The 11880-nt window shown below is 45.1% G+C and overlaps 1 protein-coding gene across 3 annotated transcripts; it reads right to left on the bottom strand.

Annotated features, from left to right (window-relative positions):
• Window positions 1–575: 575 nt before the first annotated feature.
• Window positions 576–10269, bottom strand: abi3a (ABI family, member 3a). 3 transcript variants are annotated; one of them, XM_063472616.1, is made up of 13 exons: window positions 9998–10259; window positions 9738–9768; window positions 7104–7265; window positions 6831–7001; window positions 5208–5384; window positions 3470–3528; window positions 3316–3369; window positions 2786–3069; window positions 2391–2534; window positions 1837–1971; window positions 1253–1354; window positions 1033–1158; window positions 576–946 (listed from the first exon to the last, which is right to left on the bottom strand). In XM_063472616.1, the coding sequence occupies exons 3-13, from the start codon at window positions 7233–7235 to the stop codon at window positions 783–785; spliced, it is 1548 nt and encodes a 515-aa protein (XP_063328686.1). In that variant the 5' UTR covers window positions 7236–7265; window positions 9738–9768; window positions 9998–10259; the 3' UTR covers window positions 576–782. The 3 variants fall into 3 exon arrangements, with proteins under 3 accessions (XP_063328686.1, XP_063328685.1, XP_063328687.1); XM_063472615.2 differs by lacking the exon at window positions 9738–9768 and having other exon boundaries at window positions 9998–10254; XM_063472617.1 differs by lacking the exons at window positions 1253–1354; window positions 1837–1971; window positions 9738–9768 and having other exon boundaries at window positions 9998–10269.
• Window positions 10270–11880: the final 1611 nt, after the last annotated feature.

Here is an 11880-nt window from a genome sequence, read left to right as displayed (position 1 = left end):
CCACACCAGTAACACCATTATAAAATTTGCTGACGACACCACCATCATAGGACTGATTGACAACAATGATGATTCAGCCTACAGAGAGGAGGTTCAGCATCTGAAGCAATGGTGTGATGACAACAACCTGCATCTGAACACAGCCAAGACCAAGGAGATGATAATGGATTGCATTTATATAGCGCTTTTCGAGACCCTCAAAGCGCTTTACAATGCTACTATTCATTCACTCTCACATTCACACACTGGTGGAGGCAGCTACAGTTGCCCTGGGGCAGACTGACACAAGCAAGGCTGCCATATCACGCCATCGGTCTCTCTGGCCATCACCAGTAGGCGGTAGGTGAAGTGTCTTACCCAGGGGCACACCGACCAAGTCAGACAGACATACATACATATATGCATGTATGTGCATATATGTATGTCTGGGTGTATCCGTATGTATGCAAGTGTACGAACGCTAACAGATCAACTCTGAAGCACCTGAGAAACAAACGGGAAGACAGAGAGACCGAACAGGAGCAGCGCCCTCTGAAGGACAGAGGACACACTGCAGGGAGGGACACGGCTGCTGCTTTGAGAAAAAAAAAAACTTTATTTCATTAATCACAGGATTTGTACGAGCGCTCAAAGGGTTAATCAATCAGGTGTGGGGAAACCAACCAGAAGCTAAGAACAGAGAAGTCTACCTGATCCGAGGTGTGCAACAAGTTACCCTACATTAACAATCATTCAGTGGATGCTACAGTGGGGCTGTTAAACATGAGGGGGCGGGGCTTCATTTAGCCACATGATTCGACGTAGTTCTCAGGGAAGTAGCCCTGTCTGCCATTCAGGACGCCCTGATACCAGCCGTCGTCATGGCGCTGAGTCAGGTAGATGATGTCGCCCTCAGTGAAGGACAGCTCATCGGGCTTCACAGCCTCATAGCTGTACAGCGCCCTCACTGGACACAGAAAGGAACTGCAGTTAGACAAGCCACAGACTGTAGGAATAATGTCATCACAGCAAACTGTGATGTCACCTCAGTACCTTTCTCAATGTAATCTGGAGGGGCGTTGGTGTCGTAATCCACCGGAGGTGGGAGGGGCGGTATGTCATCAAACCCCGCCATATCATCCAATGAGAGCGGAGGAGGTGGGGCTGGGATCTCCAGATCTATGAGGGTGAGGAGGCAGGTGTTAATGCTCTAATTCTACAAAAGTACTACCTCTAAGAGTACTGCATGCTAGCAGCAGAGTTCTCGTCTTACCCAGGTGTTCGAGACGAGCAGGTAAGCAGAGCCGAGATGAAGAGGAGGAAAGACGAGGCGGAGCACAGGGGGGAGGATAGGGGGGAGGCGGGGGAATCATGACTGACAGACAGAAAAAAGCCGGTCAGTATCCGGGCAATGAAGGCGTGATCGTCTGAGACCACAGGCAGTACCAAAGATGGACGCCGTTACAATGACATCAGCCATCAGTTAGTCAAGTCCTGCTCTGAAGCCTCAAGGGGCGGGTCTGAGTGTGAAACTGCAGCCTCATTGGCTAATGATATGTAAACTGTAATTTGTTAGCCAGTTCAGTCCCCGAACAGTCGATGACTGAGGTAAAGAAACGGTGTCGCCCCCTGATGGCCATTAAAAACAATGCAGCTATAAGGCGCTTTAGCTACGTCCATCTTTCACACTGTCGCTGATCAGGACCACGACAGATTCCTAATAAAGTTTGGATTGAAATGAACAGTGGAACTCCTGGAACATTATTAAGGAACATTTATGGCCCTGAAAGATATTCAAGAACCCTTTCAAGGACCTCATGACTTCTCAGACCTGTAGCTCCCCGACTTTGTGCTTACGTGATTGGACAGTAGGCAGGAACAGAGAGCGAGTATAGCGGCAGCGAGAGGCGGGGCCTGAGCGGACCCTCAGAGAGAGAGAGCGAGTGGCCGGGGGTGAGCGACGGCGGTGACTCCTCCTGGATGGGAGGGTCACTGCAAAAGAACCACAGAAGAAGAAAAGACTGGAGAAAAACAAAGCAAAGGAAGGCTGACAAAAAGCACCAAAGAAGAAGAAACGGATACTTAAACTGCACATTTTTGGAGTGGAGGTTTTTTGGCGTCTTTTAAAATACCAGATTTGTGAATGATTCGGACTTTCCATGTATCACACAGGAAGTGTGTTCACTGATTTATTCTTCACCTGAACCTTTTCAGAGAATCTTGAGACTTATCAGTGAGTCGAGGAAACTGCACATGCACCAGTGGTTCATTGATCCTTACAGTAAAAGTTGTTGCATATGCATAAAATCAGACTTTCAAAGGCTCCAAACTGGGTTAAACTGCACAATTTTTAAATGTTTCAATCTCTTTCTACAGGAAACGCACACGCAGTTCAATATTAAAAATGCTACCGTCTATCTCCTGGTCAGGTGGAGGTGGAGGGGGTGGGGCCAGCAGGTCTGCGGTGTCACCGGGCAACGGAGGGAAGCCGTCGTCTTCGGAGAGAGGAAGAGGAGGAGGCAGAGAGGCACAGGGAAAACTGTTCTCTTCCACCACTGAGGACAGGGAGGAAACGTGATGTCATCATGATGTCACACAGTTTGATCAGGGTTACACTGCGATATTTAGAATTAAACCAACCACACTGATACAGGGTAAAGTAGTCCAGGCTTAACTAATCCAGACATAGCTATGAATGAACCTGCATATCTGAGATTAACTAAACCAGGATTAACTAATTGTGCATTTCTAACTGATTTGTAGTTGCTATGGCATCATCAAAAACATTTTTCTGTTTTGTCTTCACCTGTCTCGAGGCTGAGGGGTGGAGCTGGTGGGGGTGCGCTAGCACCTGAAAAGGGTGGAGGAGGGGGAGGAGGAGGGGGTGGTGGGGCTAATATATCTCCCGATGAACCAGGAAGAGGAGGTGGGGGAGGCAAGGCCAAGGCGCCGTCTGGAACTGGCATCTCAATGAGAGCAGGAGGAGGAGGTGGGGCATCGTCCAGCAGCGTGGTGATGATGTCAGCCTCAGGCGGTGCCTGCCAGGTGGTGGGGATGGTGGGTGGAGCTACAGGTTTCCCAAAGCTGGAGCTGAAAAACAAGCTTTTCAACATTAAAGCTGATAAATGAAGTTCAGATTGGAGTTGCTGTTTAATACTGTGTTTGTCCCATCAGTGGGTTTGACTTCCTTTAACCTCAGGCAGCAGCATCAGGTTTCAGCCCTGAGCTCTGACTGAAGGCTCTGTGATGCTGCAGTCAAAGCTCAGAGCTAAACTGAGGTCTTGACCCTAAAACCAGACCTAAAGCTTTAGAGGATTAAAGGTGTCTGGTTATTACCCGCCAGCAGGGGGCACCATGGGGCACTGGACTGCCTCTGGAGCTTTGTTGGGCCTGAAACACACAGACACACGAAAGCTCAGCTTCCTGTTGAGCAAGCTGATGTGAAAGCAGAAGGAGCTCTGAATAGAAACACAGTAGAACTAAAGTAAACCTGATGGAGGCGCCGTGTTTGCGGATCGTTCCGGTTTTGTCCGACTGTTTCCCAGAGACCTGCAGGGAGGGGGGACACACAGAGACCAATGTGAGCATCAATGGAGCCTCTCAGGCCGCTGCAGCACTAATTAGTCTCTCCGAACATTTTCCCACGCTCAACAAAGATGCCGGGCTCCCAGTGTGTGTGTGTGTGTGTGTATGTGAGTGGGGACCGGGGTGGAGGGGGCATCACCGCACTGTGAGGACAGTTTGGAATGGGGGGAAGTTGTTTTGTCTGGGTGAATGAAACATTTGTGGATTCATGGTCAGGAGCCTGAGGAGGTGCATGTGGGTCCTCACAAAGACAGCACAGCAAATGTGTGTGTGTGCCTGTGTGTGTGAGTGTGTGTGGTTAATGTGTTAAAGTTATTTTAGAAGCACTTCTTCTTCTTCTGCTGCTGCTGCTGCTGCTGCTGTTTTGTGACCTGAGCAGAGCTTCGTGTGTCGCACAGAGAAGGCGACAGCAGACAGGAAGTGTGCGAGCGCTCGCTGCCGCTGATGTGAGAAACTCTCACCCTCTTTCTGTCTTTTTTTACTCTCAAGATAAAAATGTGTTTGACAAAAAGCTGAGAGTCAGGCTGAGGCGGGCAACAGAGCTGTTAATACGGTCATCCTTCATGTGACGTTTATGTGTGTGCAGCACAGCAACATTAAAAATCTCCACAAATGTGATGTTTATGTGAATGTTTCCTTTACGCTGTGTGATGAAACAGAGTTGTGACACTGAGAGCATGAGCCGAGTGTGCGTGACCATCAGGTACATCCTGAACAGCCCGGCGTGGAACCTCGGAGGTCTGCGTGGCATCAAGGAATAATTCCCACACACAGGGCAGGATGGAGCAGAGCGCTGCTCGGTCAACTCACAGGTCTGATCAGGGATCAGCGCCATGGCTGCCGTTGGTGCTGCAATGTGATCTGAAGCCAGGCTGAGATTCACTTGTTTAGGCTGGTTAACCTGCAGCCGCGACCCATGATCCCTGCCAGCCTCGGAGGACCGGCGTGACGCGGAGAATAAACCAGGTGACGTGGTCAGGTCGGTTTTGTCGGCGTGTGAGCGTGTGCAGGTTATGCTGCACTGATGGCGTGCTGTGAACACAAGCTCGGCTGTTATGGATTTGTGCTACGAGTCTCATCATTTCCCAAACAGAAACAGAGGATGTTACAGATGAAACTAAACCTGCACGAGAACGCTGCAGCCTACAGAGGTGACCCAACATCTGAAGGAGGAAGTCTCACTGCACAGTCATTTCTGCTTCTGTGGTTCAGACACTTCCTGCTAGCATCGTGAACGCAGCACACGGGGCAGAGCATCACTTCTGCTTTCCCGTGTCTGATTTCACACCAGCTGCTGCAGAGCCTCCCTCTCATGTCTTCAGAGCTTCAAAGGCCACAAAGGCCTGAAATACTGAAACACTGTACCGAGAGCTCCGCCTCCCACACCTGCAACACCTGTCACTGTGCACAAGCTCACATCACCTGACCAAAGAGCAGCTCTGCTGGATTTTAGCATGTGGATAAAACAGAGCAAAGCCTGGAGGTCATCTGCTGATGTCACAGGTTGTGTTTGTGTGTGCTGCGGTCTAACGCATCACCTTTAAAAAATGTTTCTAACCTCAGTGAGAGCTTTTTTTGGATAAAGATCAAAGACAAACTCAAAGCTGAAGATGTTAGAGCGGACAGGTGTGTGTGTGTGTTACCTTCATGCCGTGGCCCAGACTGTCCAGCTGCTGGTAGTTGATTGGCTTGCGGCTGTATGATGGGCGTGGCTGCGTGCTGGTGGGAGGGAGGATCTTGTGGCTGCGCGGGACTCGTCTCACCGCCGTGAACACACCAATCTCCCTCCTGAAAACCTTCTCCTTGTGCATGTCCACGGTCTGAGGACAAAGGTCGGAGGTTACTGGACCCGAGTCTGGACCAGGTCAGTGTGAGCAAGTCCAACATGGTGGCTCCATTTAAATTTAATGCGCTGCAGAAACCATGAGCTTCAGCATCATAGACAAACACAGGGAGAAGCAGGTGACCTCAGACCTTTGAACAGGTTGTAATCATACGTCATACTGTTCATACGTCTCTGATGCGGGTGACACCCGCCCATCCACCCATCTCTACATCCACCCATCGTTTCTGAATGTGAATAATTCAGCCTACTGTGGTATATAATCAATGCTATACTGTTAGCCTCTACCCATCCCAGGGTGAGAGGCAGGATGGACCCTGGATAGGTCTCCGGTGCTCTGCTACCGTGGGATCTGACTCTTCGAAAGAGCGGCATTTACAACATGGACTTGACGTTTATTCTGACGGACCTGAAACGTGAAACTGTCGGCAAACAGTTCACTGAGCTCAGAATCAGGTGAGGCTCACTTTCCCATATAGATCTATGAAAGCAGACTTCATAGTAGTGGTCCCCTGCTGGACATTAGAGAAAATGCAGGTGTAAGACACTCACATAGAGTACAACATGCAATGAAATGTGTCGTGTCTGAGCTGCGGAAAGGCTGCATACATAGCCACGCAATTTCAGGGATTGGTGTTTGGCATGGGGGGCCTAGGCAGGGCCCTTACTGGATACTAGAAGGGAACTGAACTTGCGACTTCTGCTCCAAAGGTGTGTGGTCTTACCACTACACTATCCAGCTGCTTCAGCATCGGCTTGTTTTTACAGACCCAGAAGAGCCGTCCATCACTTATACCAACTGTGACTCTGACCCCGAGCTCAGTAAGTTGTTCAGAGGGTAAATGATCTGGTTTAGCTTTTTCTTTTAAAACTCTTCCAGGTTTTCATAAACAATAGTTTGTGATATGATAGTTTCAATATTGTCATTTGCCTGACGACTTTGTTCCAAAATACAAAACCAAACTCTCTGTTTGAAAAAAAAAACACCCCCTCCTTCCCTGCAGCGCCCCCTGCGGCATAGACTTTGTGTTTTCTGCCTAAGGTGAGAACCACAGCACTGTGAGGGTCAAAGGTCAGGAGCTTCAGACTCTAATCAGGACCTTTACATCATACTTACACTCTTATCCCGAAAGGAAAACAGGATTTCTCATTTCAGGGGTCTTGGACTCCAGGCCTCAAGGGCCGGTGTCCTGCAGGTTTTAGATCTCACCCTGGGTCAACACACCTGAATCAAATGATTGGTTCATTCCCAGGCCTCTGGAGAACTTTAGACATGTGAGGAGGTCATTTAGCCATTTAAATCAGCTGTGATGGATCAAGGACACATCTAAAACCTGCAGGACACCGGCCCTCAAGGCCTGGAGTTCAAGACCCCTGTCTTATTTTAACCATCAATCAGCAACGTGGACTGGGTGGGGCCTACCTGACCAATCAGGTTGATAGACGACTCCATGTTGCGAAGCTGATTGGTCTGGGCATCAAGTAGACTCAGGACGCTACTGGCCAGAGTGCTTATCTGGTAAGCAACGCTGGCCAGTGATTGGGTGGTGAACTTTTTTGTTTCTTCCAGTGCCTTCACACTGCCCTCACCAGCCTGATAGAGACACATCATGGTTAGCCTAACTTGGCACAAAGGCTGGAGACAAAGGGAAACTGTTAGCCTAGCTTAGAACAAAGACTAACTCCTGATTAGTACCTGAATGTAGTTGTTGTAGCAGTAGTCGGCCACATTGAGCAGATTGTCGTAGTTTTCCCTCAGAGCTTTTCTGGCATTAGGAGCTTCTTCCAGGATCTTCATCACATCCTCGTTTAAGTTCTGATCCTTCATGATTCCAAGCTCAGCTTCTACAAACTAATCCTTAAGAACAGCACAAACATGCAGAAGAAACCAGAGAGCAATAAGAACCAACCAGAACCAGGGATCAAACAAAAGTGACTAAACTGGGCCATTTACATGAGAGATAGACAATTGCTGTTAGAGTAGAGTCCGATAGAAAAGTGCTTTTAATCAGAGTAGAGTCCAATACAAACATACTGTTAATCAGAGTAGAGTCCAATAGAAAAGGGTTGTTAATCAGAGTAGAGTCCAATAGAAAAGTGCTGTTAATCAGAGTAGAGTCCAATAGAAACATGCTGTTAATCAGAGTAGAGTCCAATAGAAAAGGGCTATTAATCAGAGTAGAGTCCAATAGAAAAACGCTGTTAATCAGAGTAGAGTCCAATAGAAACATGTTGTTAATCAGAGTAGAGTCCAATAGAAACATGCTGTTAATCAGAGTAGAGTCCAATAGAAAAGGGCTATTAATCAGAGTAGAGTTCAATAGAAAAGGGTTGTTAATCAGAGTAGAGTCCAATAGAAAAGTGATGTTAATCAAAGTAGAGTCCAATAGAAACATGCTGTTAATCAGAGCAGAGTCCAATAGAAAAGGGTTGTTAATCAGAGTAGAGTCCAATAGAAACATGCTGTTAATCAGAGTAGAGTCCAATAGAAAAGGGTTGTTAATCAGAGTAGAGTCCAATAGAAAAGGGTTGTTAATCAGAGTAGAGTCCAATAGAAACATGCTGTTAATCAGAGCAGAGTCCAATAGAAAAGTGCTGTTAATCAGAGTAGAGTCCAATAGAAACATGCTGTTAATCAGAGTAGAGTTCAATAGAAACATGCTGTTAATCAGAGTAGAGTTCAATAGAAAAGGGCTGTTAATCAGAGTAGAGTCCAATAGAAAAGTGATGTTAATCAAAGTAGAGTCCAATACAAACATGCTGTTAATAAGAGTAGAGTCCAATAGAAAAGGGTTGTTGATCAGAGTAGAGTCCATAGAAACACGCTGTTAATCAGAGTAGAGTCCAATAGAAAAGGGTTGTTAATAAGAGTAGAGTCCAATAGAAACATGCTGTTAATCAGAGTAGAGTCCAATAGAAAAGGGTTGTTAATCAGAGTAGAGTCCAATAGAAAAGGGTTGTTAATCAGAGTAGAGTCCAATAGAAACATGCTGTTAATCAGAGCAGAGTCCAGTAGAAAAGGGTTGTTAATCAGAGTAGAGTCCAATAGAAACATGCTGTTAATCAGAGTAGAGTCCAATAGAAAAGGGTTGTTAATCAGAGTAGAGTCCAATAGAAAAGGGTTGTTAATCAGAGTAGAGTCCAATAGAAACATGCTGTTAATCAGAGCAGAGTCCAGTAGAAAAGTGATGTTAATCAAAGTAGAGTCCAATAGAAACATGCTGTTAATAAGAGTAGAGTCCAATAGAAAAGGGTTGTTGATCAGAGTAGAGTCCAATAGAAACACGCTGTTAATCAGAGTAGAGTCCAATAGAAAAGGGTTGTTAATAAGAGTAGAGTCCAATAGAAACATGCTGTTAATCAGAGTAGAGTCCAATAGAAAAGGGTTGTTAATCAGAGTAGAGTCCAATAGAAAAGGGTTGTTAATCAGAGTAGAGTCCAATAGAAACATGCTGTTAATCAGAGCAGAGTCCAGTAGAAAAGGGTTGTTAATCAGAGTAGAGTCCAATAGAAACATGCTGTTAATCAGAGTAGAGTCCAATAGAAAAGGGCTATTAATCAGAGTAGAGTTCAATAGAAAAGGGTTGTTAATCAGAGTAGAGTCCAATAGAAAAGTGATGTTAATCAAAGTAGAGTGCAATAGAAACATGCTGTTAATCAGAGTAGAGTCCGATAGAAAAAGGTTGTTAATCAGAGTAGAGTCCAATAGAAAAGGGTTGTTAATCAGAGTAGAGTCCAATAGAAACATGCTGTTAATCAGAGTCCAATACAAAAGTGCTATTAATCAGAGTAGAGTCCAATAGAAACATGCTGTTAATCAGAGTAGAGTCCAATAGAAAAGGGCTATTAATCAGAGTAGAGTTCAATAGAAAAGGGTTGTTAATCAGAGTAGAGTCCAATAGAAAAGTGATGTTAATCAGAGTAGAGTGCAATAGAAACATGCTGTTAATCAGAGTAGAGTCCGATAGAAAAAGGTTGTTAATCAGAGTAGAGTCCAATAGAAAAGGGCTGTTAATCAGAGTAGAGTCCAATAGAAACATGCTGTTAATCAGAGTCCAATACAAAAGTGCTATTAATCAGAGTAGAGTGCAATAGAAACATGCTGTTAATCAGAGTAGAGTCCAATAGAAAAGGGTTGTTAATCAGAGTAGTACAGAGGAGTACTCAAAGCGCTGTATACAACATGCCTCATTCACACAAGCACTTCTAACCTCAAGTGCAATCTAACCAACACTCACACAGTCACACACCGTAGGGCAACTTGGGGTTAGTATCTAGCCCAAGGATATTTGGCATGCAGACTGAGGAGGCCAAGGATTGAACCACCAACCTTCCGATCAGTAGCTGATCTGCTCTACCATCTGAGCCAAATAGAAATGTGCTGTTAAACAGAGTGCAGTGGAAAAACGTCTTTCCTCTAACATGCTGTGACTATAGGTGTGAGGGACTCTCTGAAACTCTAAAACAGACTCCTCATAAATCAGTTTGAGTCTGATGGAGGCACGCTGATTAATATGTTAGAATATTGATCTGAATAACACACAGAAAGCAGCAGATTTATATCTCACAACCATAGAGGAAGAACCGTACCTGAAGAAAAGTGTAGAAAGTCACCAGCAGCCGTCTGATGAGCCGGAGCTGTAATGAAGCCTCCTCCCATGTGATTCTGTGAAACTTCACCGTGCAGCTCCAACTTTCATGTTTGCTGCAGCGCTGTGCACACAGAGATCCTCTGTGACAGCGCGAGGGCTCACTCCTCTGCTGTACCGGGCCACCAACAACAACCGTCACCCTCGGGACCGGCCCCACTTCAGTCTCCACATATGAGTGAGAGGCAGCACTCCTGTGCTCGTCTGCACCTCTGTGTGCAGACCTGCTCAGCATAAACCACTTCCTGTTTCACATCAGTGTGAGGACACAAGTTACAATTTAGGAAAAACTAAGCTGGGCAAGATGTTTCAAAAGCTATGAAACAAAGTGAAAGGACAGTATTAATAACAGTAACAGACTGTAGCAGGGTTATCAGAGTGCATTAGAAAAAACGATCCACAGTAAAGAAGATCAGACACCAACTATGGAGAAACAAAACATCATCGTGATCACTGACTGAGGTTTATCAGAGACACTCAGGAGAGTCTTCTCCAAGCACGACATGCCAGTGTACTTCAGAGCAAGGGCATAGATTTGGTTTTGGCATTGGTGGGGACGGATGATTCAACCACCGAACCCTCCCCTGTTTCTTTTTTTTTTCCTTTTAGCATATGTAGGCAAGGAGAAATCTACTTGCCTACATATGCTATTCTACATGCTTTTAGATCATTAAAAATTACAATTCATAGTTTTATATGTGAATTATATAATGTTAAATTACTATTAAACAAATGACTGACTAAGTATTTTAGAGTTTAGTTTACTTCAGCCATATTCCATATAAATCAGGTATCATACAAAAATAAAAATAGCTTCAAATACAGTCATGACAATAAAAGAATATGACTTTAAGAACTTAACAACATTACTTCAGTTATATCGTCTTGATGCATGCTCAATCATCCAGGTAATTAATTTTCCAAAAGTTGATTCTGTTCATCTGCACGTAGCGTTTTGTGGGAGAAACGTTTCGTCACTCATCCTTCTTCAGTCTCAGCTGACTGCAGGTTTCCCCAATCTTATAAACAGTACATTTGCAGCTTCAGTTATAGTACACCAACATCTCTGATACATTAGCACTAAGGGAACACTGAATGACCTGCTGGTTTTTGTCCATAAAACTACTCATCTAAGATACCACAAAATGATTATTGTGTGCTTGATGTGCCTCACCTTTGGCCCTGGCTCTTCCCCTCTGACTGCACTAGGACATATTGCCACCTGATAAAATAACACATTGATTCGTGCCATATAAAAAGTGAGACATGTCAATTCAGATTCTTTGTCAAATATACACTAATGAATCCATTTACATCAGCAGCCTAACAATTGTCATGATAATAAATACTAGTTAATCTATAGCACCACATCATCAGTCAGTCACCTGTGACCTCGCCTCTTCACCTCTGAGCAACAACATGGCAGAGCTGCCTCTGTCACCTGATAAATGACAGTGAGACATTCCAAATACATGCAGTCACACATGTGCTTCAAATACAGTCATGAACCATCATCACCATCCAATTCCACCTGTGATCTTGTGTCACCATCACTCTCTGAGCTTTGTGTTGGTTCTTCTGTCAGCTGACAAATAGGACATACATGACAATAAGAATAAAATGTGGAGCTGCTTCAGTGTTTCTGTCAGTTTGTGCAGATCTTGACTCATCAGTAATGTTTGTAGGGTGAGTGCATTTTTAAACAATTTGTGCAAACTGCACTACAAGGTGGAATATTTGCAAAATCATGACAACCTCATGATATTTTGTCTCAAAAATTAACCCTATGAATATGTCAGTGCCATTAGGATGAAATTTCTGTGT

Source organism: Pelmatolapia mariae, linkage group LG4 (assembly GCF_036321145.2).
Source record: "Pelmatolapia mariae isolate MD_Pm_ZW linkage group LG4, Pm_UMD_F_2, whole genome shotgun sequence".
Taxonomy (NCBI): domain Eukaryota; kingdom Metazoa; phylum Chordata; class Actinopteri; order Cichliformes; family Cichlidae; genus Pelmatolapia; species Pelmatolapia mariae.
This window is presented reverse-complemented; position numbering and strand designations above follow the sequence as displayed.

What these genes read in the sequence shown, in the direction of transcription:
- abi3a (XM_063472616.1), bottom strand. Translation starts at nt 7,235, where the DNA reads ATGAAGGATCAGAACTTAAACGAGGATGTGATGAAGATCCTGGAAGAA. An exon ending in CTATCAACCTGATTGGTCAG is followed by an intron (nt 5,385 to 6,830) that starts GTAGGCCCCACC and finishes CTTTGTCCTCAG; the next exon opens with ACCGTGGACATGCACAAGGA. An exon ending in TGCTCGTCTCGAACACCTGG is followed by an intron (nt 1,159 to 1,252) that starts GTAAGACGAGAA and finishes TCACCCTCATAG; the next exon opens with ATCTGGAGATCCCAGCCCCA.